This window comes from Pteropus alecto, unplaced genomic scaffold, assembly GCF_000325575.1.
Source record: "Pteropus alecto unplaced genomic scaffold, ASM32557v1 scaffold76, whole genome shotgun sequence".
Classification (NCBI taxonomy): domain Eukaryota; kingdom Metazoa; phylum Chordata; class Mammalia; order Chiroptera; family Pteropodidae; genus Pteropus; species Pteropus alecto.
Window position 1 is genome coordinate 8594806 of NW_006443138.1, and position 26447 is coordinate 8621252.

At 37.5% G+C, this 26447-nt stretch overlaps 1 protein-coding gene across 1 annotated transcript in view; it reads left to right on the plus strand.

Moving 5' to 3' along the window:
* LGR5 (leucine rich repeat containing G protein-coupled receptor 5) overlaps positions 1-26447 on the plus strand; it is a 115275-nt gene that overhangs the window by 75710 nt on the left and 13118 nt on the right. The window contains exons 5-13 of the mRNA XM_006923744.3: positions 10910-11125; positions 12901-12972; positions 15787-15855; positions 17229-17300; positions 20551-20622; positions 20774-20842; positions 20986-21057; positions 24477-24542; positions 25504-25575. Coding sequence (XP_006923806.1) covers positions 10910-11125; positions 12901-12972; positions 15787-15855; positions 17229-17300; positions 20551-20622; positions 20774-20842; positions 20986-21057; positions 24477-24542; positions 25504-25575 — 780 coding nt within the window. The remainder of the gene's footprint in view (positions 1-10909; positions 11126-12900; positions 12973-15786; positions 15856-17228; positions 17301-20550; positions 20623-20773; positions 20843-20985; positions 21058-24476; positions 24543-25503; positions 25576-26447) is intronic.

A 26447-nucleotide genomic window follows, 5' to 3' on the forward strand; every position in this document is an offset into this window, starting at 1 on the left:
CTAGTAGCTGAATTGAAAGCAAGATAATAGCAGTAGCCAATAGGAACTTTAAACAGCTGTGAGGCAGGCAGAAGATAGAAGGATAAGCGTTTGTAACCAAAGGCCACTATCAGCTGAAAGAAGATCACAAACAGAACACACACAGAAGTGAACTCTTTGAGAAAAAGAAGACCATGAATCTTTTGTTCACTCGAACTGGGTGGTGCCTCTCTGATAAAGGTGTTCAGATTTAGTTTCTTACCATCTAGACATTTACTATTCACCAGGTGTCTCTTGCATTTGGTTTCTGGTTCACAAAAACAATTACGTTTGAAACTTTATAAGTTCGTGTTCCCTGTGAAAAAGCCAAGGGTTAACTTTCTAGTATGATGCCCATCACATCCAAACTGAGGCATCTAGATAGACACTCGGTCCCCCAGTGTCTAACTGGTTATGTAATGTTTGTCAGGGGTCCCTTCGCCCAGCCCACAGACGGACCCATGTGAGTTGTTGGCAATCTGTGCTGCTGTGATACTTTTTCTCACTTACATTTTTTATGCTGCTTTGGTATGAGAATTAAGCTTTGATTTAAAAAAAAAAAAAAGAAAGCATTATAAACGTAGACTTAACCACCAACCACGCAGACACCATATCGTCCAACTGAAGGAGCTGCCAATCCAGTTTGGAGGTTTGGGTCATAGTAAGCCCCTTTAAAGTTTTACTGTTGTCAAGGTATTTTATAGTATTTCTCCTGCTTCCTTTAAGCAGTTCCAAAATAAAAACATTAGTTTTGAATCTAATGGTCATTACAAACATGCATTGCTTATCCATTCTCCATTCATTTTCCATGCTATGCTTAAGCCTTCATGCTACTTCCTTATTAATATGAGTAAGGAAGAGGGTGAGACCTGTCTCATTCATGCTGCCAACACCTGGGAGGCCTCCACTCAGTTACTCAGCTCTTCTCGGACTGCAGCAAACCTTAGACCTTTGCTTAGCCCTTTTTCTAATGGGTCCTCTTTTCTCTCTCTTGAATTCACTCTATTTTTCTCCATATTATTATTTTCCTTGTTTTATACAAGCACTCTTGTATTGACCTCTACAGGTCAGTGAGTACATCACCCCTATATACTTGTCTGGTCTTGTAACTTCTAAAGGGAGACTTCTCAGCCCTGGCTGCAAAGAAAAATTATCTGGAGAGTCCCAAAACCTGTGCTGCACCCTAGACCTATTAAAATCAGAATATCTGAGGATGGAAGCCAAGCATCAGTGCTCACTAATTGATTTAATTACACAGTTAAGTGCTTTTTAAATGAAGATTGGGAAAAGTAGTGTCCTGCAGCATTCTTTCAGATGATCTCCAAATATTCCCCTGAACTCTTTAGTATGAAATAACAACAAAATCCATACTTTACATTCCATTTTGCTTTCCATAATGTACTTATAGAATATGATGTAAAAGTCGAGGATTGCCTAATTTGTGTTTAATTGAAACAGCTCACATCGAACTATTAATTTTACTGACAACCTGGGACAGATTACTTTAGGAAGCCATACATGGTATTACCCTGCCTACAGACCAGCAGCATCAGCAGCCCCTGAGATATGCAGAACCTTGGGCCTCCTCTCTGTCCCTCTTAACTGGAAGCTTTGTTTTAACAGAATCCTTAGGTGATTTGTATGGCCAGTGCATTTGAGTAATCAAAATTTTTCGTGTTCTTTAACACTAACAAAATGGTCTACAAACCAAAACTGGTTGAGAACTATTGAAGTGGATCATTAGAATACTTTGCTTCACCCATATAGACTTGGCTTTATTGAGAAAAGTTTAAGGAACTTGATATACTAAAATTGGTAACACTGCTGTGAGGAAGAAACAAATTGTGCTCGTGTTTCAAGGGATGTAATTTTCCATTTATTCCACATAAACAAGATATTTTTGCTTTGTTCGTAACGAAAACACGTAGGTACATTTGTGTTCTTTCTTTTAACTCTCTCCTGATGCTTACAAATTGCTCAGCTAAGGAGTAAAAGGGCAAGGCCAGGGGCCTGAGCGCGGTAGCCCAGAGCCAGCCCCTCCCTGTACGGTGTGCACGTTTGGCTTCTGATGTGGTCATGACTGCCCAGACACCAAATGGATTTTTTTGTAACGTAATCAAATATAACTGAATTTCCTTTCTGTTTTTTGGAAGGGAATAGGAAATGTAATCAGAATTCACAGTGAGTTGTATTTCACCAAGAAACTTTTAGCATTCTAGTCATCCCAGGGCTAGAGTCAGATTACAGTGATTTGATGGAAGCTCAGAGCTTAACCCTCCCATACCCTCACACCTTTGTATTAACAATTAAAATAACAATCTATGAAAACCTTCATTTGTTCATGACATTCAAGTATCTCACTGTCATTAGTGAAGTTCAAGATGATCAAAGAGAATGACATATTCACGTTTGTTCAGTATTATTGAATACATGTTGGTTTTTATTCCAAGTCTACACTACCAAAGCTAATTGTGGAATTCGCACAATCACAAAAATAACCGGTCGGTAAATAGAAAATGAAAAGAGAATTAGACATATCTTTAGAACTGTCTCTCTTCTCCAATTAGCTAATATTCATCTTCAGAGTACCAAACTATATTTTAAAATCTAAGAGGAATGCGTAATTTCTGCCTGGACCATGATCTTCCCATGCATCGTACTGTGATATCAGCTTCAAGGCTACAGACCTTACCCCTTCCTGGACCCTGTGAAATGTCATAACTTCACTCAGACTCTTTATAGTAGGGTTTTGTGGATAATAGTTCAAAAAGAGACTAAGCAAGAGAAGTATGTGAGGTGGAAGAGGTGGGGCCTACAGAGTTGAGCAAAACATAAGGAAAGCCTAGAACCAGCAGCAGTTTTCTCCTATTAATATCCAGGAGCCTATTGAATTTCAGACTCAGGATAAAGAATGGGAAGGAAGTAACAGAAGACAAAGAGGTATGAGCAGACAAAAAGAAAGCAAGGTGAGGCAGCCAAGAGGATACGATTAAAAGATCAAAGGAGTTAAATAAAAAAAAAAAACCCAATAGTTTTCGTATTAGTGACATTACTCCTTCCACTAAGACAGTCTCCAGAAAGAGAAATTATAAGCCTACATAATAAAAATACACTGTAGTTTTGGTCTGGTTTGTTTTTTCACAGAAATGTCAGCATATGAGATATGTTTTGGGATGGAGATGGGCTTAGAAGTTCTAGAGGCCAAGAGTTTTTGTCTTGTATACTGAAAGTTCATTTCATGGAACCATGTACAAACCAGTACCCGATGAATTGTTATGATGAGAAGTTTTGCCTTGCCCTCCCCATTTAAAACATTAGAAGAAAATTATTTTCAGGGGCAAAGCCCTTTCTACACAATGTTTACAAGAAAAGAGAGCTCCAGTTAGAATGCTGTCCTCGGCATCATGTATGAAAAAAATGTGAATGCTGTTGCAAGACCTCATGCATAAAAGATCCTTACATCAAGTTATCTGCCAGAACTGTGATAAATCACATACATGACAGTCATATCAGATAGACAAATATCTAAAAGAGAATATGGAAGTTGTGGAATGAGAAGTAAAATAAACATTTTTAGCCTTGTGATATGAAATTAAAGTTACTTTGGAAAGTAGGTTAAATTCTTTGGAGAAGCTAAAGGGATGACAGCCATGGGAAGGCATATTGTGAATGGGGCAAAGCTTTTCCCCTTTTTAGAGGACTGTTATGAACTGTAAAAAGGTAAATCAAGAAGCAGTAGAACGTTGCAAGAACAAAGGCAGAATGTGGAACTGATTAAACACCCATGGTTATAAAAGCGGCAACCACCAGTATGTATTAAGCACTTTTACCGCATCGTCCCACTTCAGTCCTGCAGCAACCTCACGAGGTAGGAGCTGAGATTACTCCTTCCTTAGTGATGAGGCAGCAAAAAGCTTAGAGAGGTTAACTGACCTCATGGTCATATGGCTTTGTAATGGAATCATGCTAAATGTGAGTCTGAGATAAGAACTCTGGTCTTTCTGGCCTCAAAATCTGCCCATTTTTCCACCACGCTATCTTGCCTCCCTCAGAGAACCCTGGCAGAGAACGGACACACAACAGAAGGCACTAATGCCAGGAAAAGGAGTTTGACAGAAACACATGCCCCTTTAGACATATGCTTGTGAAGGTTTACAAAAAGAAAGGAAACTTGTAATGCTGCAGGACAGAAATAAATACATTGAAGAAGAAAAAGCAACAATATTTATTACAACGTGGGTCAATCGTCCTTTTTTAGTGTTTCCCTTTGCATTTGGTCATCTGATCCTTCATAATCTGTGAGGTAAAACTTATCTCCACTTTCCTGATGAGGAAACTATAGATGAGAAAAGGGTATCGTGTTCCTATTGCAAAGACAAGAGAGACAAGCATTCCACACAGAGGGAACTTCATGTGCAAAACCTTGTAGTGGGGTTGGGGTTTGGGAGTGAAGGGGAATGTAGAAAGCTGGTACATCGAGAAACAGATGGAAGATGTGGTTGAAGAAGGAAGAATGAGGTGGCGAGAGGTGTAAAACGAGCCTAGAGAGACAGGTGGGGTCCAGATCTCTTGAAACACATTTGAAACATGTCGAGGATTTTAGTATTTATCGTAAAAGCAATGGGAATCCACTGGAGGATTTTAGGCAGGAAAGGGCATGATCAGATCTGGGTTATTGAAATTGTCTAGGAGAGAAAGGAGAACTTTGTCAGGACAAGGGCAGTGGAGATGTAAAACAGGAGATAGGTTTGAGAAATATTGTGATGAAATTACCAGTATTTGGTAATGAGTTAGTTATAAAGAATAAAGGAAGAAGAGTATCGAGAATGATTCCTAAGTGTCTGGTTTATATAACCATATGCTTAATGAAGCCCATTGCTAAGATAAGAAACATTGTAGAAGACTACATTTGGGAAGGGTTAGGGTGGGGGGAAATGTGTTGGTCTCGAACACATGTGTTTGAGTAGAGATGTCACATAGACAGCTTGAAATCCGGATCTGGATCTCAAAGAAAAATGAAATTTGGGTTAAGTTCTCCTACCATGCATTTCCCTTCACCTACCACTGCATTGTAGTGATTTGATTATCTGACTACCTTGTTGAAAACATCGTCCATAAAAGTCGGAACCGTGTTTGCCTGATTTACTGCTTGATCTGCAGCACTAAGTATATTACCTGGGCAAAGAAAGCACTCAGTGTTCTTATTGAACATCTAAGTGATGTTCTAAACTGCTGCCCAGGGTCAGCTAATCTCCCTCAGTTTGACTGAAGCTTGCATTCACAACCTCCAAACTCTTGTCTCTGTACCCTGGCTTTTCCTACTTGCCATCTCTGAGCTGAGAGTTGGACCCTAGTGCTTTCTTCAAAGAGTTTGGAGTTGATCTGTCTACAAGAATTAGCTTTCCCATTGTCTTAGCTGAGCACTTCCCACTTCAAGAGTACGTAGGGTTCAGGGAAGAACCATAATATTAAGTCTTAGAAGGCTGATGAGATTTGGATAGGCAGGAGGTAGGGGATGCTCATGAATACAACGACTAGAAGTATTATGGGAAGGACTTTACTGGGACAGAGAAATAAGAGGAAACTTTGGCTATATAAGGAGGCTGGAGAGCTTTGAATATCAGAATGGCAAGTTTGGGTTTGAAAGGAATGGTAATGTGGAAGAGTCGTGGATCCCTAACAGGGCAATGACCTAGAGCACAATTTTAGGGAGATTAATCTGGCAGCAGCCTACAGGATTAATTGAAGAGATAAGAGATCAAAGGCAAAAGGACCAGCTCAGAGGCTGTTGCAGTAATGCAGGTGTGAAGAGATAAGAGACTGAACTAGACAGTGGAAATGGAGAGTCTCAGAGATGAAGATAAATGGAGAGAACTTGGTGAATGATTGGCTGGAAGGCAATGGAAGATTCAAAAATAACCCCCAGATTTCAAAACATGGTGGTACCTGGGAGACTAATGGTGCCCTTGACGAAAAGAAGGTCTTTGTTTTCTATGGAGCAAAATGAAACTGAAGTGAATGCTCAAGTTACTTTGGCTGTAGATCATCTTCCTGTTAGAAAATTCACATCAGTGGTGACCTCTGAGAAATGAAGCAACTTAATGTAAATTGACTTTAAAATATATTTCTCACTGAAGTCTTATGCTCCTCACTGATGCCAGAGAGACAGAGGTTCGATTCTGTTGACACTTCATCTGGCTGCTAGTTAAGCCAGCAGACTACCCTCAAAATTACTGCACTTTGATGAACCTGCAGACTTTCTCCTGAAGCTGGAGAAATGGAAAAAAACTTCTTTACTTTTTCAGAGGTCTAAGTCTAAGGCAATAATTTTTCTTCCTGGTTTATATTAAGTTTACCAATAAATAAGATGTAGACTAGAAAAATAAAAGCAGAAATTCCCAATTATATAATCATGATGTTTATATATACAAATTTTTTCACATGCTTAATATCTTCCTAGGATAAAGGGTGGGAAATTTCATTACAATTTCACATGTATTTATTCCATAAATATTAAAAAAAAATACTAACAACAAAAGTGACATTATTATGAAGAACTCATACAAATCAACATGAATTCAATCGACAAGAGTTCATATAGATAAAATTCTATCCTAATATTATTATAATGATCTCCTAACAAATTCAACTCTAACGATCCATTGGTTCCAATGCAATCTAATTTCCAATCAGTAAAATTTCACCATAACAAATACTTAAGAAACCTTGTCAAATTTTATTATACATAAGCTTGGAACTATATGATTTCATTTCATAGCAAAAGTAAGATAATAATTAAAAAAGGCTTTTATCTCTTAAGATTTTATAAGTGAACTTAATCACTGTGGTCTTTTGATGAGGAATTGTTCAAATAGATCTTACAAAATGTACAAATGTACAAAAAAGTTGGTCATTTCTGTAAAACTTATGAAGAAAAATGCTCATCCAAATATAAAATAGCAATCAGTCATGAAAATGCAATGCTTTATTATTCTTTTTATTGAAAGAACCCTCATAAGCTATTATACCTGCAGCTGCAACATTCTTCACACCTTTGGCTTTTTTTTCTCAAGTTATCCATGTTAATAATTGACATTATTACAATCATCTCAGATATGGAATTAGCCAAGATCAACGGCTTATCTTTTGATTAACGCTTTCTTCCTTGTAGTTAATGACTCATCAAAGACATTCTCAAACAAAGATATAAATTTGTGTGATACATTGGCAAGGTATCATATAAAAGATATATGTAAAGAACTATTTTCTGGAACAACAGCAAGAATGCTTTCATAGATTCTCTAATCCCTACAATAAAGCTATTTATAAATCAAAAATTCCTTTCAGAGATGTGGAGCAGATTGACAAAATATTTCTTTTAAAAAAGAAAACTTATACAATTAACCTTTTATACCTGAAAATATTATGGAAAAAACTTCACAAAGTAAAAAAATGTGCTTCTTTTTGGCAATTGCCTGACATAAAAGATTGACTTTTTTGACTATTTCCTTCTAGCTCTTCATCACATAAGACACATTGATATTACAAAACTGCATTCACAGTGAACATTCGGCTCTGTTTTATTTTTAGTTTACACAATACTGGGTAACATTCATCCTTGCTCTTACATGGTCTCCATCTGCCCAGTTGCCCAGGATGGAACACTGAGTTGCCATAGCTTCCTTGACTCCACCTCTAGCCTTTAGATAAAAGATGATATGTTCAGTAATGCAGCAGGAACAAAACTTTTTGCCCTTTGTAATATTGAGATACACACATATAATGATGATACTAAAGGCTGAAAAATAAGGGGGACTTCTCTTAAGTCTAATTGCAGACACCTCTTAATCATTTCCGTTATGAAGGGTTGAAAGAAGTAGACTGCATTTCTCAGAACTGAAATTCACTAACAGACTAAAATTCATTTTAACTAACTTTTGACTAAGGCAAAATTTGAGTTTATCTCTGTTTCCGAATGGTTTTGATGGTCAAAAGATAAAAACACAAACCATTAAGCAGCTTCAAGTAATAATAATTTAAAATCTTTCAGGTGTTTAATAGTTTACAAAGCTTCATGGTATTATTTCCTTTAATCATAAAACAACCCTAAAAGATAGAGAGGTGTCATCCCTATTTTACAGATGTAAAAGCTGAAGTCTATTAACTTGGCTATGGTCACACATGCTACTATACTGACTTGAACCCAAGTTTTCTCATCCCAAATCTCTGCACTAATTCACAGATTCTGAGCTACCTACACACAGACTCACACACATACACACTCATGCACACACACACAAAAAACCTTTGTGACTTGTATGAAATAGAAATAACAGAGAAACACTTAAAAAGTAGAGATATATAATGTTATTTTTATTGCTCCTGATAATATTATAGAACCACATTTTTATATATGCTTTCATATTCTGTATAGTGATGTTTCCCTTATATCCCACTACTTAAATATTGCATTTTCCAAGCATATGAATAGAAAATATCCAGCTGCCCAAAAGAGACCAGGTTGATATAATATGAGCTCTTTGTTTACTCACTAAATAGGCACAACTTGTGCCCTGCCAGCTGCTTTGTCCTCGATCTTAACCTTGCTCTGTAAGAACCACCTGTATGTATAAGCGGCTGGATAATTAATTCCATACTCCGGTTTAACCTGGAGATCTTCTGTTAAGATTATATCAGATAATGCCTCTGAGCGTGAACAGTATACCACTCTCTGGATTAGGTTTGGACCACTAAGGCCAGATGGACATGGACTTCAAAACACTGCATTTAGAAGGGGTATCATTTGTGGGGAGATTCTTGTATGAAGAAACTGTTCAGGCAGAGAAACATTTTAGTCCTGCACTCAGAATACTTGAGTATTGGGCCTGGGAGTATTAGTACTTGGAGTATTAGGACTGTGAAGCATTGCGTTGTCTTACTCATTTATTTCAAGTGGGAAATTACTCTAAGATTACAGTGAAGAGGCCTGATTATACCCTTTTATCTGGGGGGGAAAAAAGTGATTCATAAAAGACATCGATCCAGAGAAGTGGACTTATCAACATTGGAAACTGATTCCAGGGTCACTTCCAGATCCAGCAGAAACTTTTATAGTAACTTCAATATCAAAGAAAACAATCCCATGACTTAGTGCTGAGAGAGCCTTTTCTGTAAATGTATCGCAATGTTTGCTCTGAACTTTAAGGGTAGTCATTTCCAGGACTCTTAGAAGCCACTTGGAGTTGCAATGCATAAGCAACTGGCAATAATCAACTAAAACACGGAAGTTCATATTGAACTGAAGTCTTCATTCTTTCATAAGTACAATCATTAAGGAGAGTTTACATATGTGCTTTACCTCTAGTCAAACAAAAACTATCACCACCTCATCCCCTGATGAAATTACACCTTATTTGAACGTGGGCTGAGCATGTTGTTGCCGGAGAAAGGGAAAAAGACAGTGTTGAGTTTTCCTAAACAATTCCAGCTCCATTTGTTGACAGAACCTTGATATGTTTGGAAGCTGCTTCTGCTGCTGACAATGATAGTTGCTGTACTGGAAATTTAATTGTGAGTGGGCTATGCCACCGAACTCTTAATTTGTTCCAAGTGATCTTATCTCTGTTATTATCAAAACTTGGCCTACGGCCTTAAAGGCATCACTTGTTCCCATTCAGTCAGTAAAAAGTAGGAGCCAGACAACAAATGAAGGGACATTTGTGACCAAAAGTGAGGAAGCTGCTTTCCATAGAGATTAGCTCACTACCACAGAGAATTCTAAGTTGTTTAAATTTGGTGTGCAGGGGATTATTTCATGATCCTGGTGTGCTTCCTACATCTGTTTAGTCTTAAATGCTTCCTAAAATATTTTTCAAAATCCACTCATGATTATCTAATCCTTCCTAATACATGGACTGCTTAAAATGCAACTCTTCTTCTTTTTTTAATCCTAGCTTTGGAAAATGCAAACACGCGCAAGCCTTAAGAACAGATTGGAAAAATGAGTGAGGGCTGTTAGAAGCATAGCAGAGCGATGGTGATTCTACTGTTCATGCACCTTACAGGAAATTTTAATTTGCTTCTGTTTGGTCATTTCAATGAAATGAGAAAAGTTAAGGCATTGTAATTATAGCCACTGTTTGTTTTGGATAAGGGAGAAATAAATGCCTTGCACTCCCTCTGCTGGCTCTGAAACTGCAGCAGCTCATTAACCAGAACTACAGTCCCCATTAAAAAAAAAAACTGTGTGTGGAAAAAAGAAGCAAAAGGTGGAAACACTGTTAATTTTATTATTTATTTAAAATGTCAATAAAAACAAACACCTGCCCATTGCAAATGGTTAGGATAAGCCAGAAAGCCTGCAGTTTTTAGGCTTTTCAGCACTAAGAAAAAGAGAGAGGGTCCCCTTTCCTCTCTCTGAGGTGTATCTCTACCAGGCTTTAAATATTTCTCAGTCTCTTTCAAACACTGAAATAATCATTTTCCAGAGCCTTAATGAACAAACTAGTAGATTAGTGTGTTCAAAACAGTCCAGGGAGCTCAAAGGCATGTATCTGGCTTAGAATGGGAGGGAAGGGAAAGGATAAGAAAGCAAAGCTAAAAGATCTTTGCACGGAAAATTTATACCTCAGGGAAGGCCACTTCCATGCACGACAGCATGTTACCCACAACCTAGAATTTTACAGCCAAGGTTCTACCTAAGAAGCAATGGTTCTACTCACATAAGAAAGAGAGTCTACCAGGAGAGCAAAATGCTCCAGACATCAGGGACTGTGAAGGCCCCAGGCCCTGTTTCACTCTTGTTAATCAGCATATTGAAGGTTTTCTTTCAGGGCCCACCTTCTGCCAGGTCTCTGCCTCTTTTTCATTCTTGCTTGCTTTCTTCCCCCAGGCGTCTGGATGCCAACCACATCAGCTATGTCCCCCCAAGCTGTTTCAGTGGCCTGCATTCCCTGAGGCACCTGTGGCTGGATGACAACGCTTTGACGGAAATCCCAGTCCAGGCTTTTAGAAGTTTACCAGCACTGCAGGCCATGACCTTGGCCCTGAACAAAATACACCACATACCAGACTATGCTTTTGGAAACCTCTCCAGCTTGGTAGTTCTGTAAGTTCTATTGATTATTTTCTCTCTCCCTTTTAACAGTTTCTAAATTCACTGTAAGACCTTGGCTTTAAAGTGCTGGACCTTCAAACCTTGCATTGGGACATTTTAAGGGTGAGAAAACGCCCTTAACTCTTCCCTAAAATGACTCTTAAGTGTTCTAATTGTATAAACAAATGAAACAGCATTTTTCAAACACCTGGTAAGTGCCAAGCACTGCTAGGCATTCAAAGATAATAAAATCTGACCTCTTCCTTAGGGAAACCCGTTACATGTTACAGAAGTAATCACCACACTGTACAATTAGTACAGTGGCTGAAGGTAATAAAAATGCGTCATTCTGATAATAATGTATAATTCAGGTCAAAATGAAATACGACCTTATATTAATAAATACTTCTTGAACCCCTACCAAGGAAAGAGAAGCAAGAACGAACCCAACAATGAGCTATGCATGTGTATGGCTTTTTTCCCTACTGGGTCTAGGTTTTCAGTAAATTAGAATGATTCTCAAGTAATAGTTTGAAAAATAATCAGTCTTCTTTAGGAGTGTAACGATATGTCTCGTGCGTATAATAAAATGGTCAATCAATGCTGATATAGGAAAATGGCAACTGCTTGCCAGGCTGTAGGGTCAATTTATGTACTCACTTTGTGCAAGGCCTTTCCTACACTATTTGTCCTTTTGCTGCATGCCCACCTACCAGTCCACTGCTATCTTCAAGCATTCCACTTTACTTGATTAAATGTCTATCTCTCGCACTGTCCTACGTACTACTTTGAGAGCCGGCCAGCATCTTATCCAATTTTTTAGGTTCCCTTCAACTCTATGTGTTACATGAAGAAGATTCACTATAAATGTCACATAGATCTCACATGAAACCAAAATATATTTATAAGAATAGTAACCTTAGTCTGAAAGAATAAGAAACCTTTGGTGATATTAACAAATTTCTATACTGCATTTCACATACAAAGATGATGCTACAGACCCACCAGAAAAGCTGGGTAGGTGATTTAATTTTTCTTCCACTAGAGAGAATGGATTTACAGATATCCAGCTATTCTGTTTTACTCTGTCTTCCTTAAGCCCAGTTTCCAAAAATCCCTCTGGGACTGGGTCCAGTTTTCAGTTGTGCACACAGCTGCTCTCGCTGGCTTTGACCTAACTGACTTATCATGAAGCCAAAGGTGATAATTATACACATTAATACTGTGTCAAGATAACTAATACCCTTGGGCAGCCAAAAAATCTGATCACCGTTTTCTTCTGTTGAAATTGTAGTTTTCTGTTAACCTATGGTGCCACCATGGGACTATAGCCATTATAAGCCATCAGCTTTAATATAAAAGAGTTTAGTAAACCTAGGTCCCTTCCTCCATCTTCCATTTGTATTAATGATGGTCAGGGTCTCTGCTTATCACTCTACATTCCAAAGCCATGCTGAATAACCCATGTTGGAAAATATGCCAAACAACCACACAGAACAACCTGGATTTACTTTATCAATCGTGTTGCTCATATTATGATACATTCCCTGATATCTCAAACCCAAAAGCTCAAACTGTGACTGCCTATTAAATTCTATGATATAGAATCACCTGTCAGTAAGAGTGAGTGGGGCATGTAGCATTAAAGCCTTTCTTATGTGTAATCTTATATATAATCGGTGCATTCTTTAGTATCAGTGTCTTTGGATTTAAGCAATCAAAATGCTGTGCCTAAATTTCTAAGTGCAGTGTGCCTTCAAGACTGTGTCCGTAATGTTCTTCTGCAGGCATCTCCATAACAATAGAATCCACTCCCTGGGAAAGAAATGCTTTGATGGTCTCCACAGCTTAGAGACTTTGTGAGTTGACCTTTTATTTGTTTCCCTTTTTTCAATGTTTTCATGAGTATTCTGAAGGAATCAAAATAGCCTTAAAGTCAAGCTTGCTGTTTGATTTGGTTAATTGCCTGAGCTTTAAACAAATATTTACAATGGCTTTATCTTACATACAAACACACACCTCACAAAGCTAAACAATAAAACAGAGATTTTATTTTAATCTAACAAGAGTGATAAATTAGTTAGAATCATTATAAGGTAAATGAGATGCTTTCCACTGAGCAGTGAATACTTAGGAATGTGTATTCCCTGTCAAGGATCAATTCTATATTGTCACTCGGGCTCACTATTCATAAGTTCAGTCTTCCCCACTGAATGAGAGAATATAGACCAAGCAAATGCCGGAGGCTCCAAACTGAAATGAACAGGTATCTCATTAGGAAACAGCTAGGGTTCATTCTTAAAGCAATTCTAAAGATTAAAAAGTAATGGTGGCTACCATGTATTGAGTATATCTATAGTCAAATATTGCACTGAGCATTTAGCATACTTTGTTCCAATTATTCCTGCAACCATCCTATGAGAGAAGCCATTACTCTCCCACTATAAGGTTTAGTGAAGTTGTTATTTTTACCAATAGTACATAGCTACTCAAGAGCATAACTGGGATTTGCTTCCTTCTCTAGTTTGCCTCTGAAATCCATGTTTACCTCTATAGTCTACTTCCAAAGAATAGGTCAAAAGTTCAGTTCTGAGTTGTTACTTATAATAAAAATAGAGCCCAGCCAGCTGACAGTATCCTAGAATGTCTCCCAAAGCCACTGCAAGAAGGTTCTTATGGGCCACACCCAAGCCAAGCCTTTTCCCAGGCAAGGAGCAGCTCTTCATTGCCCTGTCGAGGGGAGACACATACTGAGGGTGGGGTGACAGGAAGTGAGGGTTCTGAGTGTGCTTCAAGAAGAAGGTGGTTCCAGTTGTGCCCCTAACCCAATCATCATTTTTCTTAATATTCAAGTGCAATAAACCACACAGGGCCACTGACTCTACAATGCTGGCTCTATTGGGACTACAGAAGGAGATGACCAAAGACCACCTCTCCTGTGGCCTTGGAGCCCATTATTCATTTACATACAGAGCTTAGCAATGTATACATGGTCTATTTAGCTTCTAACCAGATCTGGGTCCACTAATTTCCTGCAGGACCATCTATTGGTGGTGGTCTCCTTGAGGCCAACCAACACTAACAGCCCTCTTTCCAGGGTTACTTAAGTCACTCTGTTTCCTGTTAGAAGGGAGGGATCATCTCTTCTGAGGAGATGCCAAAGATGATTTTGTCCAGGCAGGACTTTGATGTCAACTTAATGGCATAGGCAAGTAGTTCCTATCAGCTGCTATGAAAAATTAGAACTTCTGCCTTATCTACACAGAGCTGGATTGGGGATCTTAGCAATGGAAAGCACCTTCCAGTCCTTTTCAACTCAACAGGAACAAAAACAGGACAGGCTTTGATGGGTATTTCCATAAACAGCCTTTCTTACCACCCTCCCTGCCTCCTTTTTTGAGATGAGGACCCAGGATCAAATATAAACACCACACAGTAACATTTAAGGACAAATTCTTATGAGTCTTATCGTCCCCCCTCCCCTCACCTTGCCCAGAGCTACAGAGGATCAGTAAATTGGTTACTCCCAACCTCTTCCTTTCCCTCGCTAAAAATTCAAGTAATTTATAAGGGCTCAATCTTGTTTAATCAAAACAGATCATCTGGAGAGATTTACAAACAGGAAAAAAATTTATGTGCACAAAAGACAGGAGTTTCCTGCCTGCAATATAGCTTACGGATGGTTTGTTCCAGACAAGTAGGAATCTTGATTCACATTTGACTCAGTCAAATTATCTCTCTCTTAAAATTAAATAGCAGTCCTTCTCCACAGAGGAAGATCTAACCACATCTGATTGCCTGACCAAAAGATTTTTCTGCGTCATCTGGGAAATCTGCCATTCCCAGAGACCAGGAGGCAATTACTTTTTCATATGAAGATGTAGATATAAGGTGGAGTAAATCTATAAAGCTCTCATGAGTAATGGAATTGAAAAGCCATTTGTGTCATAACAAATAGAGAAATTACTGATTTGAGGTTGTTTAGCTATTCTATCTCTGTGCATGAGGGCTTTGCCTCACAGACCAAGCAAAACACCATACTTCTGAATCCTTATTTGTGACCCTGAGAAAATTCTAGACCTAATGTTCTGTCCTTTCTGAGAGTATCCTCTGCCATATAAACCTCTTCAGAAGCAGGTTGTTATCCTGGACCTCAGGCTCTGAGGGATACAGGTGCTCTACAGGAGTGAAGGACAAAGCAGCTCTCCAAGATGCCCTCTCAGGCGAGACTCTAAATGCAGAAGAAAAAGAGGGTGCAGGAGGGAACAAGAAAGGGCATGTGATTCAGGAGCCCACAGAGGAACATGTAAGTTGGCAGCTTAGTGCGCTAGGTTCAGGTAAAGAGCTGTATTAGCAAGCCACCAATATCTGGTCACGTGTCCCTCCTACTTGGACATTAATACTACTACATGTTCCCTCCCTTTTTTTACATGCTCCTGTGTAATCAAGCCTTTTTGAAATTCGTCATGATCAGTCTAATGACCATTTTAGTGCAGATATTTGTGGAATGATGGTGTTCAGCAAGCCAAACAAATCTTTCTCCAGAAAGAGAAGAAAAGAGAATTTTCACCAATGATACTAGTCCATTGAAATAACATGTTAACTTTCCTTGTAAATGTAGTGTATACGGATTTTTAAATGAAAAACTAAAAATATTATGTACTTACTTTCAGAGATTTAAATTATAATAATCTTGATGAATTCCCCACTGCAATCAGGACACTCTCCAACCTTAAAGAACTGTAAGTATTTAGGACAAATTTAATGGGAGATCTCTGTTCCTTGTGAATTCATTTTAAAATATGTTTGATTATTATACATAATGTAACTTACTAGAAAATTTTTTTTAATTCATATAAATGACAGTTAACTACACTTGAAATGTTTTAATTGATTCTATCATCAGCAAACATCAGATAATCTTTTTTTTAATTTATAATGGATTTATCTAACATATGTAGAGTAGAAAAAAATATACATATTTTCTAAGCCATACTGCTTTCCTAACCCATGTTCCCCCAATATTTATAGATTTTATAGATTTGTAGAGAACTGTAATGAAATTATTTGCTGAGCATTTCGAAAAACAAACTTTTCTAGGTTGCAAAAGTCTATGCAACGTAGAACGAAGCGTATGTGCCTAGTGCAGTGCTAGATGCTTTCACATACATTATTTCATATTCTTTAAATGCTTCAAAAATCTTATATAATTAAAAATAAAACACAATTTTACTAAAGTAAAAGTAACTTTTAGCTAGTTGGTTGCATATATTGTCTTTTATATACTATAATTTAATTAGCTTTTCTTTGTACCTAAAAATAACCTATGTAAGGAATGTTCTGACACTGGGAAAGGAAAATAAACAGAGCCTATTCTCTTGGCAGAGAGAAATAAGACAGCCAACTAAAGGAGATAGACGGCAGGGCTCGTTTATAAGAAAAAAATCTTTAGAAGGTTCTGCCTAAGGAAAACCCACGTGTGGCCTCATTGGGAAGTCATCGTTGCCTGTGGTCAGGCAAACCAAAGATTGCCACTCATCTCATCCATCCACAGGCCCACAAGGACCCAACAAACTTGGACTCTGCCCCTCTGCCATGTAGACATTAGCTTCGACAGATGAGAATCAATTCGCTATGACAGACTCACTGAGCACCTTCCTTCAGCTCAGGAAATTCTGTACTCATAAGGAGATTACTTAAATCTCTATCTCACTGCAACTTAAGTCAATATTCTCTTCTCTTAGCTTCAAATGGGGTCAGGAGGAGTGATCATAATCCTCTCTCCCAAGATGGTCCCCTCTGTCTCAGGTTGTTAGACAACGGTGCTCATCTATTGGATATTCACAGATGGATTTTCTATTTATAACCTTAGATTGTATGTTTCTATAAAGCACAATTATTATTTTTAGAATTTTTATTCCTCTTTCAAGATGACAGATTGTGATTTCTTTTTCTGTTAGAGAGTGAGGACACGAAAGTTTCAAAATGCAGGAATTTAACCTTATCCTCTAGTTACTAAATGTATTGGTTATTGCCCAGAGGGTCGGGGGAAAGGCTATTAAATAATTTTACCTACACATTATTTTCTATAAAGTATTTTCTCCTCTCTTTCTAGAGGATTTCATAGCAACAATATCAAGTCAATACCTGAGAAAGCATTTGTAGGCAACCCGTCTCTTATTACAATGTAAGTGGCCATAGTTCTTTTTGATTTCTTCATCTTGAAATGTAACATGTATTGCACTTTTAAATATAAAACAATGAATGTTCTATATTTGCCTATGTTTTGTCTTAGTCGATGTAAGACTCTACATAGAAAAGTGTATAGAAAGTTGTTCTGCCAGGTTTTAGCTGAATGCTAAAATTACATAAAAAGTTTTTTTCTAGGACCTACGATATGCATTACATTATGTTTCATATCTTCAGATGCTTTGTCTCACTTCACAATAATCTTGTGAAATTTTTTTGCTTCTATTTTCTAAAGAATAAAACTGATTTTTAAAGCATCAATGTCAAGGTCACCTAGTCATCAGAACTTGAATCCAAGTATACTAGAAATATAAATTATTATATTCAAATAGGAGTCCTTTACAGCAATAGACTCCAGCCTAAATTAGCAGTGGGGAATGGGAAGGGAGGATATTGTTTTATGCTAAGTCTCTATATCCATAACCATTCATTGTTAAGCCTAAGCACTGAGTCACATTTATATAATAACAAGCTAGGTCGTAATTCTAGAAAGGTTCATATGTTGTAGAAAGGTGTATATGAGGATTTAGGTACCATAAAAGCATAAAATAGACTTACAACTACAATGTTTAATTAATTCTATGTTTCACAGCACAGACATAAGATTGATCATATGTAGATACATAGGAAGGTAAAAATCCATTAGAATTAGACTGGCTCTTAGTTAAAAGACACCTGGCACATTTGGGACATAGTATTGGCCTGAGGTCATGGGTGAGGGGTCTGGAAGATAGAGGAGGAGAGTAAAGACAACTGTTGAATGTGACTTTAGGGGCACTTCTTGGCAGATATTTGTCCTGTGCCAATTTGATTGAGAGGCTTTCTAGAACTGTGTAGTATTTGTCACAAATGAGCTGGAGTCCTAATTAGCCCTGACGACTGAAAAAAAAAAAAAAATACCATTCATCGTTTCTGAAATGTTCTGACAGTATGTTGGCAAACTAAGGTTATTAAAGTTTATTGCCAATAAACATTAGTCCTCATTAGAGAGTATTTACATAGTAAGAGGTTGGCAAATTGCGCTGCCTTTGCTTCTTTTTCCTAGCAGCCACGGGACTGGTTTTTTTTCATCACTCTTTTGATATGCTAATACTGCTCAAGGAGAAGTAACAGCTCCCCGAATTTATTAGAGCTTCTGTCCACTATCTGATTTTGACTATTTTCTTCCTGAAATTCTTGTCCCCTTGCTTCTGCCTCTGTTTCCATCTTTTGTCACTGCCACCCTCATCCATGTCCCTCTGGTTTCTGGTTTTTGTGAATGTGCCCTGTGTCCCACTGGCTACCCTGGCCTCATTTCTACCTCTGTAGTCCCCATCCTATGCACAACTTCTCATCCCCACTGCCACCAGCCTCTCTGTTAGCCATTACTTCTAGATTTTTACCAATCTAAGACTCTTCTCCCTGCCTCCACCACTGGCAGTCATCTCTCTTGAAGCATGGCATCCATATTGTCACCTTCTTGCTGTGAAACATACAGAGATTCAGGATTGTCTATGTATACTAAATGCAAACTCCTTACCCTGACATTCACAGCCTTCCAAGCCAATCCACCTGACCCATTCACCAAAGCTCTCCTCAATTATCCTATGCCATAATCCAGACTGACTAAGCTAAATTCGTAGAACAAAACTCTTATTTCCTTCGCTCCTATAATTGCATCTCCTCACTATGCTTGTTAAAATTCTGCGTTTCAGGGTCCATTTCAAATGACATTTCATGAAACCTGACCTCATGAGAGAACTCTCTTCTGAAAACCCTATAGCTCCTAATTTGTATTTGTGATATTTGTATTCATGATATTTGTATTTGTGATATTTCTACCTTATGATACAAACGTGTATCCTATCTACCCAGCGTATATACATATGGACATATAAGCATATACGTAGATCAGAGATAATGTAATATTATGAGGAAAATTTCATTTTTTTAATCTGAAAACCTATATTCCAGCTCTAGCTCTTTCTCTTACCAATTGTTTAACCAAGGAAAAAGAAGAGGTCAGAAGGTAGGAGTACAGAGGAGACTTAAGTTGTTGGGTGACAACTATATTCCAGGCACTGTGCCAGATGTTACACATGCATTAGCTCTTTCAATGCGTGCACAAACACTACAACTAAGTAATATTATCTCAATTTAACAAATTAGAAAATTGAAGATCTGGGAGGTAATGAACCTGCCAGAGTATCTGAGCCTAAGTTTCTTCCTCCAAAAATAAGAAAATAGTATCTAAGTGTCTGTGCTATGAATCTTTAAGTTGTTGGGTGGATTAGTTGAGCTATCGATATGAAAATGCTTTGTCAACTAGAAAGTGATAGAATCTTATTTATTTGTTTTATCCCAGCTGATTCCAAGCTTCTGTAGGACAGGGACATTTTATCATTCTTCTTCAAACCCCCAGCATCTAGCAGAATGCCAGGCACATGTTAGAAACCCAATGGTACCTTCCTTTCTGGATTAGTCTCTCAATACCTGCAGTACCTATCCTCATACTTTGAGCATAGGAGACACCAAATAGTATTTGTTGAATTCCATTGAATGAGAAAGATGTCTCAGCTCAGAACCATTTATGGGGTCCCATTGACCAGGCAGTGCAAATACTAACACATTGAAAACACCTGTATAACATAATATTTTTAAGTTTTGTCTCACCTTTTAGAGCAATAGTTAATTCAAAAAAATTCTAACATTGCAAAAACACCCAAAATAGTTCATTTCCTCTCAAATAATTTGAGGAGTCCCTTGTGTGTGTTATGATAAGATTTGACCAGAGGATATAATCTTCATGTAGATGTACAGAACTTCATCTTTCTTTAATGATACATTTGCCAGTACCTTGAATTACCTTTTTGCCACTCAATGGATAGCCCGCAGCTGTTGGAGGCAGAAGAAGGTTTTTAAGTAATAGCTACAGTCAGTTCACTTACTTTTCTCCTTAGTAACTATCACTCATATCTCCGTTGCTGTCAGAAATTTTCAATTTTATGTAGTATGCATTTCTTACCAAAAGTCTTATAATGTGAGTTAGAACACTTTTGAGATTTGTCTGAAACCAAGTAATCAGGAATGTTGTGTAATACAGTATAAGCAAAATTACATAGATATTTTTAATGTAGTATGGAAATTTTGAATAGATCTTCATTTGCCATTCAAGTCTTATACTGACATTGGTGTTCGCATTTTTTCAGACATTTCTATGACAACCCCATCCAGCTTGTTGGAAGATCTGCTTTTCAACATTTACCTGAACTAAGAACACTGTAAGTTTTCCTCTTACATTTCACTTTCCCTTTGTAGGGTTGCTATAAAAACCAAATAAATATTATAAGTTGAAGTGCTTTGAAAATGAGCATAAAAGGTACCCCTTTCTAGAATCTTCCCCCAATAATACTCATGTACCTCTCCTTCTAGGACCTTGAATGGTGCCTCACAAATAACTGAATTTCCTGATTTAACGGGAACTGCGAGCCTGGAGAGTCTGTGAGTACCTGAGTAGGCTCTTGACTTTGCCCTGAACAGGCACTGCCTAAAGCCTGACCAGTCTTAATGTCAGTGAATCAAAATATGTCGAAATATGTGTGATGCCTGAATATAGGAATTATGTCTGGTTTGTGTTTCAACAGGACTTTAACTGGAGCACAGATCTCATCTCTTCCTCAAGCCGTGTGTGATCAGTTACCTAATCTCCAAGTGCTGTGCGTATCAGTAAGGCTATAATGTTGTGTAAACAGGCAACTTCCATTTAGGGGTGAAGTGGCAGACATTATTTCGATAGTGCTTTAAAAGAAGAGAAAGTCCTTTCCCTGCAGGTCTCCAGGAGGTCAGACCTCCTTTGCCCGCACTGAGCCAGGGAAATGGCTCTCTGCCATGACCTTGGTAATGCTGGCAGTGTACCCTTTGTTTCCGAATCCCAAACGATCTCCCATTAGAGTTTCAATTAGCACATGTTTCCTTTCAGAAAATGGATATGAACAAGCCAAAATAACTTCATTTCCCCTTCTAAAGGCTTTACAGGACAGAAAAAAAAATGTAACATAAAAGATTAAAAGCCCAATATGGATGCCAAAATAAAAAATTAAGTTATCAGATCCACACAAACCTTGATAAAGGTGACCAAACATTCTTCCGGGGTAGTTGTGGGTGCCATGTTCTAATGTTTCATCTAATGGTTAAACAGTTTGCTTATGTTATTTCTGTTGACGTGGAGCTTTTTTTCTCTGCCTTTCCGATGTTTTACAAAAAGCTGTTTATAGGAATTTGAAGAGCCTTGTTCAGGCCTTCCATTTTCAGCCCTCTTCCTCAACTCCCATTCAACCCTGTAATTGTCCTCTCAAGCATTGTTGGGACTTAACAAACGGACACTTCATCTTTTCCCATGGCTTTGTTCTCACATAATAGACATCCAGGCAGTAGAATGCCTGTAATTCCACAACAGGCTTTACCTAGCAGCAGAGCTACAAGCAGCACTACAAATTTTAAGTGGAAGAATGGGGATGTCTGCCACGGCAGTTCTGCCTTCCCCTGTCCCCAGCCTGCTACATCACTTCAGACCTCAGCTGCTCAGTGATGTGGAGGTGCAATAACACCACATGGTAGCCTTGGAATAGAGCATTCATGTTTGAAGGAAGGGAATACAGAGCAAGTCTCCTCTTCTTTACCCCACATCACCCCAGGTGTAGGCACAGATAAGAAAAATGAGAATTAGAGAAGTTAAGTACATTTCTCAAAGTCACACTGCAAGAAAGTAGGAGAGTCCAAATTCAAATACGGGCAGTTTGATTGAATAATTCAGAAAAAATCTACATGTACCAGGTGATGGAAATCTTGGGTCCATCTTAGAATTCTATCTACCGCACCCAGAATTGGTATAATTATCCTCATTTCTTGAGGAACCTGGCTCAGTTCCATGACTAGAATTTCACAATACTGTAATTAATAAGTAGAGAGCCAGTATTTAAATCACATCTGAAAAAATAAATAAGTAAATCACATCCATCTCCACTATATCATAGAGTGAATAATAAACCGTCCAGGTCTAGAATTGCATAAATGGAGGCTGACTGACTGGCAAATTGGTTATGAGCAAATGCTCTAGGGTCTATTTTTCTGGTTCAAGTCCAGTTTCCCTATACAGCAGTACAGTGTCTTGAGCAAGTTATTTATCCTCTTCTGGGTTCCATTTCCCAATCTATAAAATAGGAATGTGGCCACTTCCATCAGCATATCATCACAAGGATTAAATGAGTTACTACGTGCACCTGAAACATTGACAACTCTCAGGCAGTGTTAGCGCTTGACATACTATTTCTCACTTCCTTTACACCATTATTCTTTCCTTAAGTTGTAACTAGAAAGTCCTGAAAAAAATATAAATACTTTAATGTCAGTATCTTGCCATTTTCAAAGCACTTAAACCTATAATATTGATTTGTTCTTCACAATGAACCTGTAAGATCAGCAAAGCAGATATCTTCTCATTTAAGGAGAGAACTGAGAAAGACATCAATGCTTTAGCCAGCATATCAACCAAGTAAAATTAGTTGAAATTGAGAGAAGAACTCAGAGTCCTAACTTCTACTACAATTTATTTTATATTCTAGAAATGTAAGTCTCAGAGCTCTCCTCTTAGGCTGAATCATCTACTGGGTACTTGTTCAATGAGGAAATTTCACTGTATATGAATGGTTTTGCCCCACCCCCCACCCCCCCCCAAGCTGCTTCACCTCCATGGGGATTACTTGGCTGTGTGTGGCTTTCCCCAGTGACCAGCTGGTGATGTTAGGCAAGTCATTTTACATTGTATAAAGATAATCACAGGTATCTCCCTTATAAGGTGACCACAAGGATTAAATGATAGTTCAGATAAAGCTGTAAACATGGTGCTTAATCAACATTAACCATGAAAGTTATTAGGCAGAAGTTAGGTAGGAGGTGATACTGTGTTTTTATGTAGAAGGTTTTATGTACCCTCTACTAAGAGACACATTGGAAGGATTTGTCTCCTTGAAGTCTATGGAGATAAGTGAACCTAATTATTATCAGCTTTGATAATATGTGTCCATTTTATTTCATTCACTACTTTTCAAAAATATATACCATATCGTTAACCAGGTATATTTGTATATAAGTGTGAGGTATGGCTTTGTTTTTTTGTTTTGGTTTGGTTTGGTCTTTCAAACATCTAGTATAAAGTACAAATTTGTGTTTGAAAACAGCTTCTGAACTATTTATGTGTAGTAAATGAACTGTACTTCTATATAAATTCATTTATTCGATACATGTAGGATAAGGTGATCAATTATAAGAATAAAATAATTTAAAACACTCTTAGAAAACAGTATCGATTTTTTAGTTGCATACTGGTGATCTGGTTTTAAGAATAGATTGAAGCATGAAAATGCGTTGGTTGATTAGCTGATAACTTCTAAAACACAAAACAAGATTATGTATGTGTGTATATATATATGTATATATATATACACACATATATGTATAATGTATATATATGTTACTTTATCTATCATCTTTTTTTTTTAAGCTTTCTGCAAATTACCATGGCTTGTTTTAGATTAGTTATATTATACTCTAAATATATCCAGATGTTTTTGTTATTCTGTAATTTGTTGAGTTTTGGCTGAAGACTTTCTTAGATATTTTCCCCCCTTGTAGTGATTGATTTCAAAGTTAGTGAGATGTTTTGAATTGTCTTTGAGCTTTTATTTTAGTTGATTAGAAAAGAACCGACAATGATTCTTTTAGCTGTAGAGACACAGCAGTGCTTAGAAACAGAGGCACAATTATTTAATTTAATTTGTACTCATTTCAGTAAGATAATAGCTAGAAGACTGTAGATTATCACTAACAAAATATAAATAAATTCATAAGTAAATTATTTAAATAAATTAAAGAGGTATAACAGTTACATTTCAGTAAACATACGAATCTGTCGCTTAATCGAATAATGCCAGTGACTACCTGCTCTATGTCAGGGCTGGGAAAACATTCGGATCTGCCTTTGGGAGATATATCATCTTGGAGGAGAAAAGAGAGCAAAGCATGTTTCCTTACCATTAATAGGTAACAGATTTTCCCTTTTGTACCTTCTGTTTTTCAGAGATCTGTCTTACAACCTGCTAGAAGATTTACCCAGTTTTTCAGTCTGCCAAAAGCTTCAGAAAATGTACGTCTATAAGATTCTCTAAGTCATCTTAGCAAAAACCAAGAGCCCCAATTCACATTTCCAGGGTCATTGGTTTGCTTACCCTCTGGTTCACTGGGGACACGTTCGATGAATTCCCTTCTTACACACACAAGATGTGACTGTATACAATAGCTATAAATTTGGGAACTACGCATAATATTATTTTACCATGCATTGGACTATAAGTAAAGCATTTATTATGTATTTGAGGTTTTTTCCTCCTAAACTTGGTATAATAATGAACGAGGTTTGTTTGAGCTTTGGAATTTTTCTGAACTTACATATCCAGTGAGTTGTGTTATTTTTTCATATGGAGGACTTGAGTTCGTTGGTATGTTTGTTTCACAATAGTCATCTTTAGAAGAGGTGCCAAATTGGCCATTTTTGAGGTGCCACTGATGCTACTTACTCATGAAACATTTTAGAATTCCTCTCCTAGAATTTCCTCCTCCGTAAAACATCAGCCTTAATTGTATTATGGTCATACTTTTGTTTTGGTCAAAACAATATTAAACATATACCCTTTCCCACTTAATTCTTCTCTGAATGCCATTGGGCGATCAAGGGAGGAAAACAATCCATCTCTGAAAGGTAAAGATTTGAAAGTCCTGAAGACCCTTAAAGAATACAAGAAAGAATACTAAAAAGGCAGAACCAGGAGAGGCATCCTCAAGGTGTTTGAATGATGATGGCGTTTGGAATATAGTTTTATATTCACCCAAAGGAATTAGCTGCTTTGAAAGAGAGGCAATACTTAAGTCGTGTACCTTGTAATGTTCTTTTTTAAACAAAAAGGTTTTTTTAAACAATCACTTGCTAGTAACACTTTATGTGTTCCTTTGATTGAGGGCAGGTAATCCCACTGTAAAAATTCTCTGAAGACTAATCTTTGAAACCAGTGACTTTGAAATAATAAATCTTCGGAAATCTGTCATTTCAGAGACCTGCGACACAATGAAATCTATGAAATTAAAGTTGATACTTTCCAGCAGTTGCTCAGCCTCCGATCTCTGTAAGTACCACCCCCAGCACCTTCCCCACCACAGAGCAATTTCTTTCTCTTTTGGGTTTTCACCTGATATTTCCTTTTCACTGTATATGTGTATTGTTGGGCCTTTGTGAATATATTCGCAATGAAAAGGCAAGTATTTTGCTCGTGATCCTTTCCAGAAATAAATTCAAAAGTGGTAAATTTGTAATCTGCTCTCTGCCAGTCAGCAGACATGAAACTTTGATAAAGAGGAAAGAGGCCACACTGTTGCACACTGTTGGCCTACAAAATATGTTTCTGTTAGTAGCCTGGACTTGTCAGGGATCATTCTGCATACAAATGAGATGACCACACAAATCTTTCTGCCTGTTTGTTTGTTTTTTTCCACAGTTAAACAGTTTTTCAACATGTGTCTAAAAGTGTTTAAGAAACTGGGTGGGGCGGGGGTGACTGTAAAAATGCAGATTCCAGGCCTTCACCTGCCTCGAGAGTTTGAATCTCTGGAGTGGGGCATGAGAATCTGCATTTTAACAAGTACATTAAAGTTTGAGCACAATTGTCTTTGAAAAATGCTTCTGTTGCTCAGACGGCCAAGATCTGTAAACATTTAATTACATTTTATGTTTGAAAAAATTCATATATATATATTAACCATAAATTCAAAAAAAAAAAACAACAACCAGTAATAGATTTTGGGGAGTGATAGTTAAAATTTTTCCATCCTGAAACTGGATTGCAATGTAAATTTGATAAATGATGACAATATATAATGTATATTATTAAAAACCTTTCTTTCCTAAAGTTGTTGTTAACACTTAAGAGACTATACCTTCATAAAATGATGCCATTCCTCAAAACATTTTAAATTCATCTTTAAGAATCACCTTCTCCCA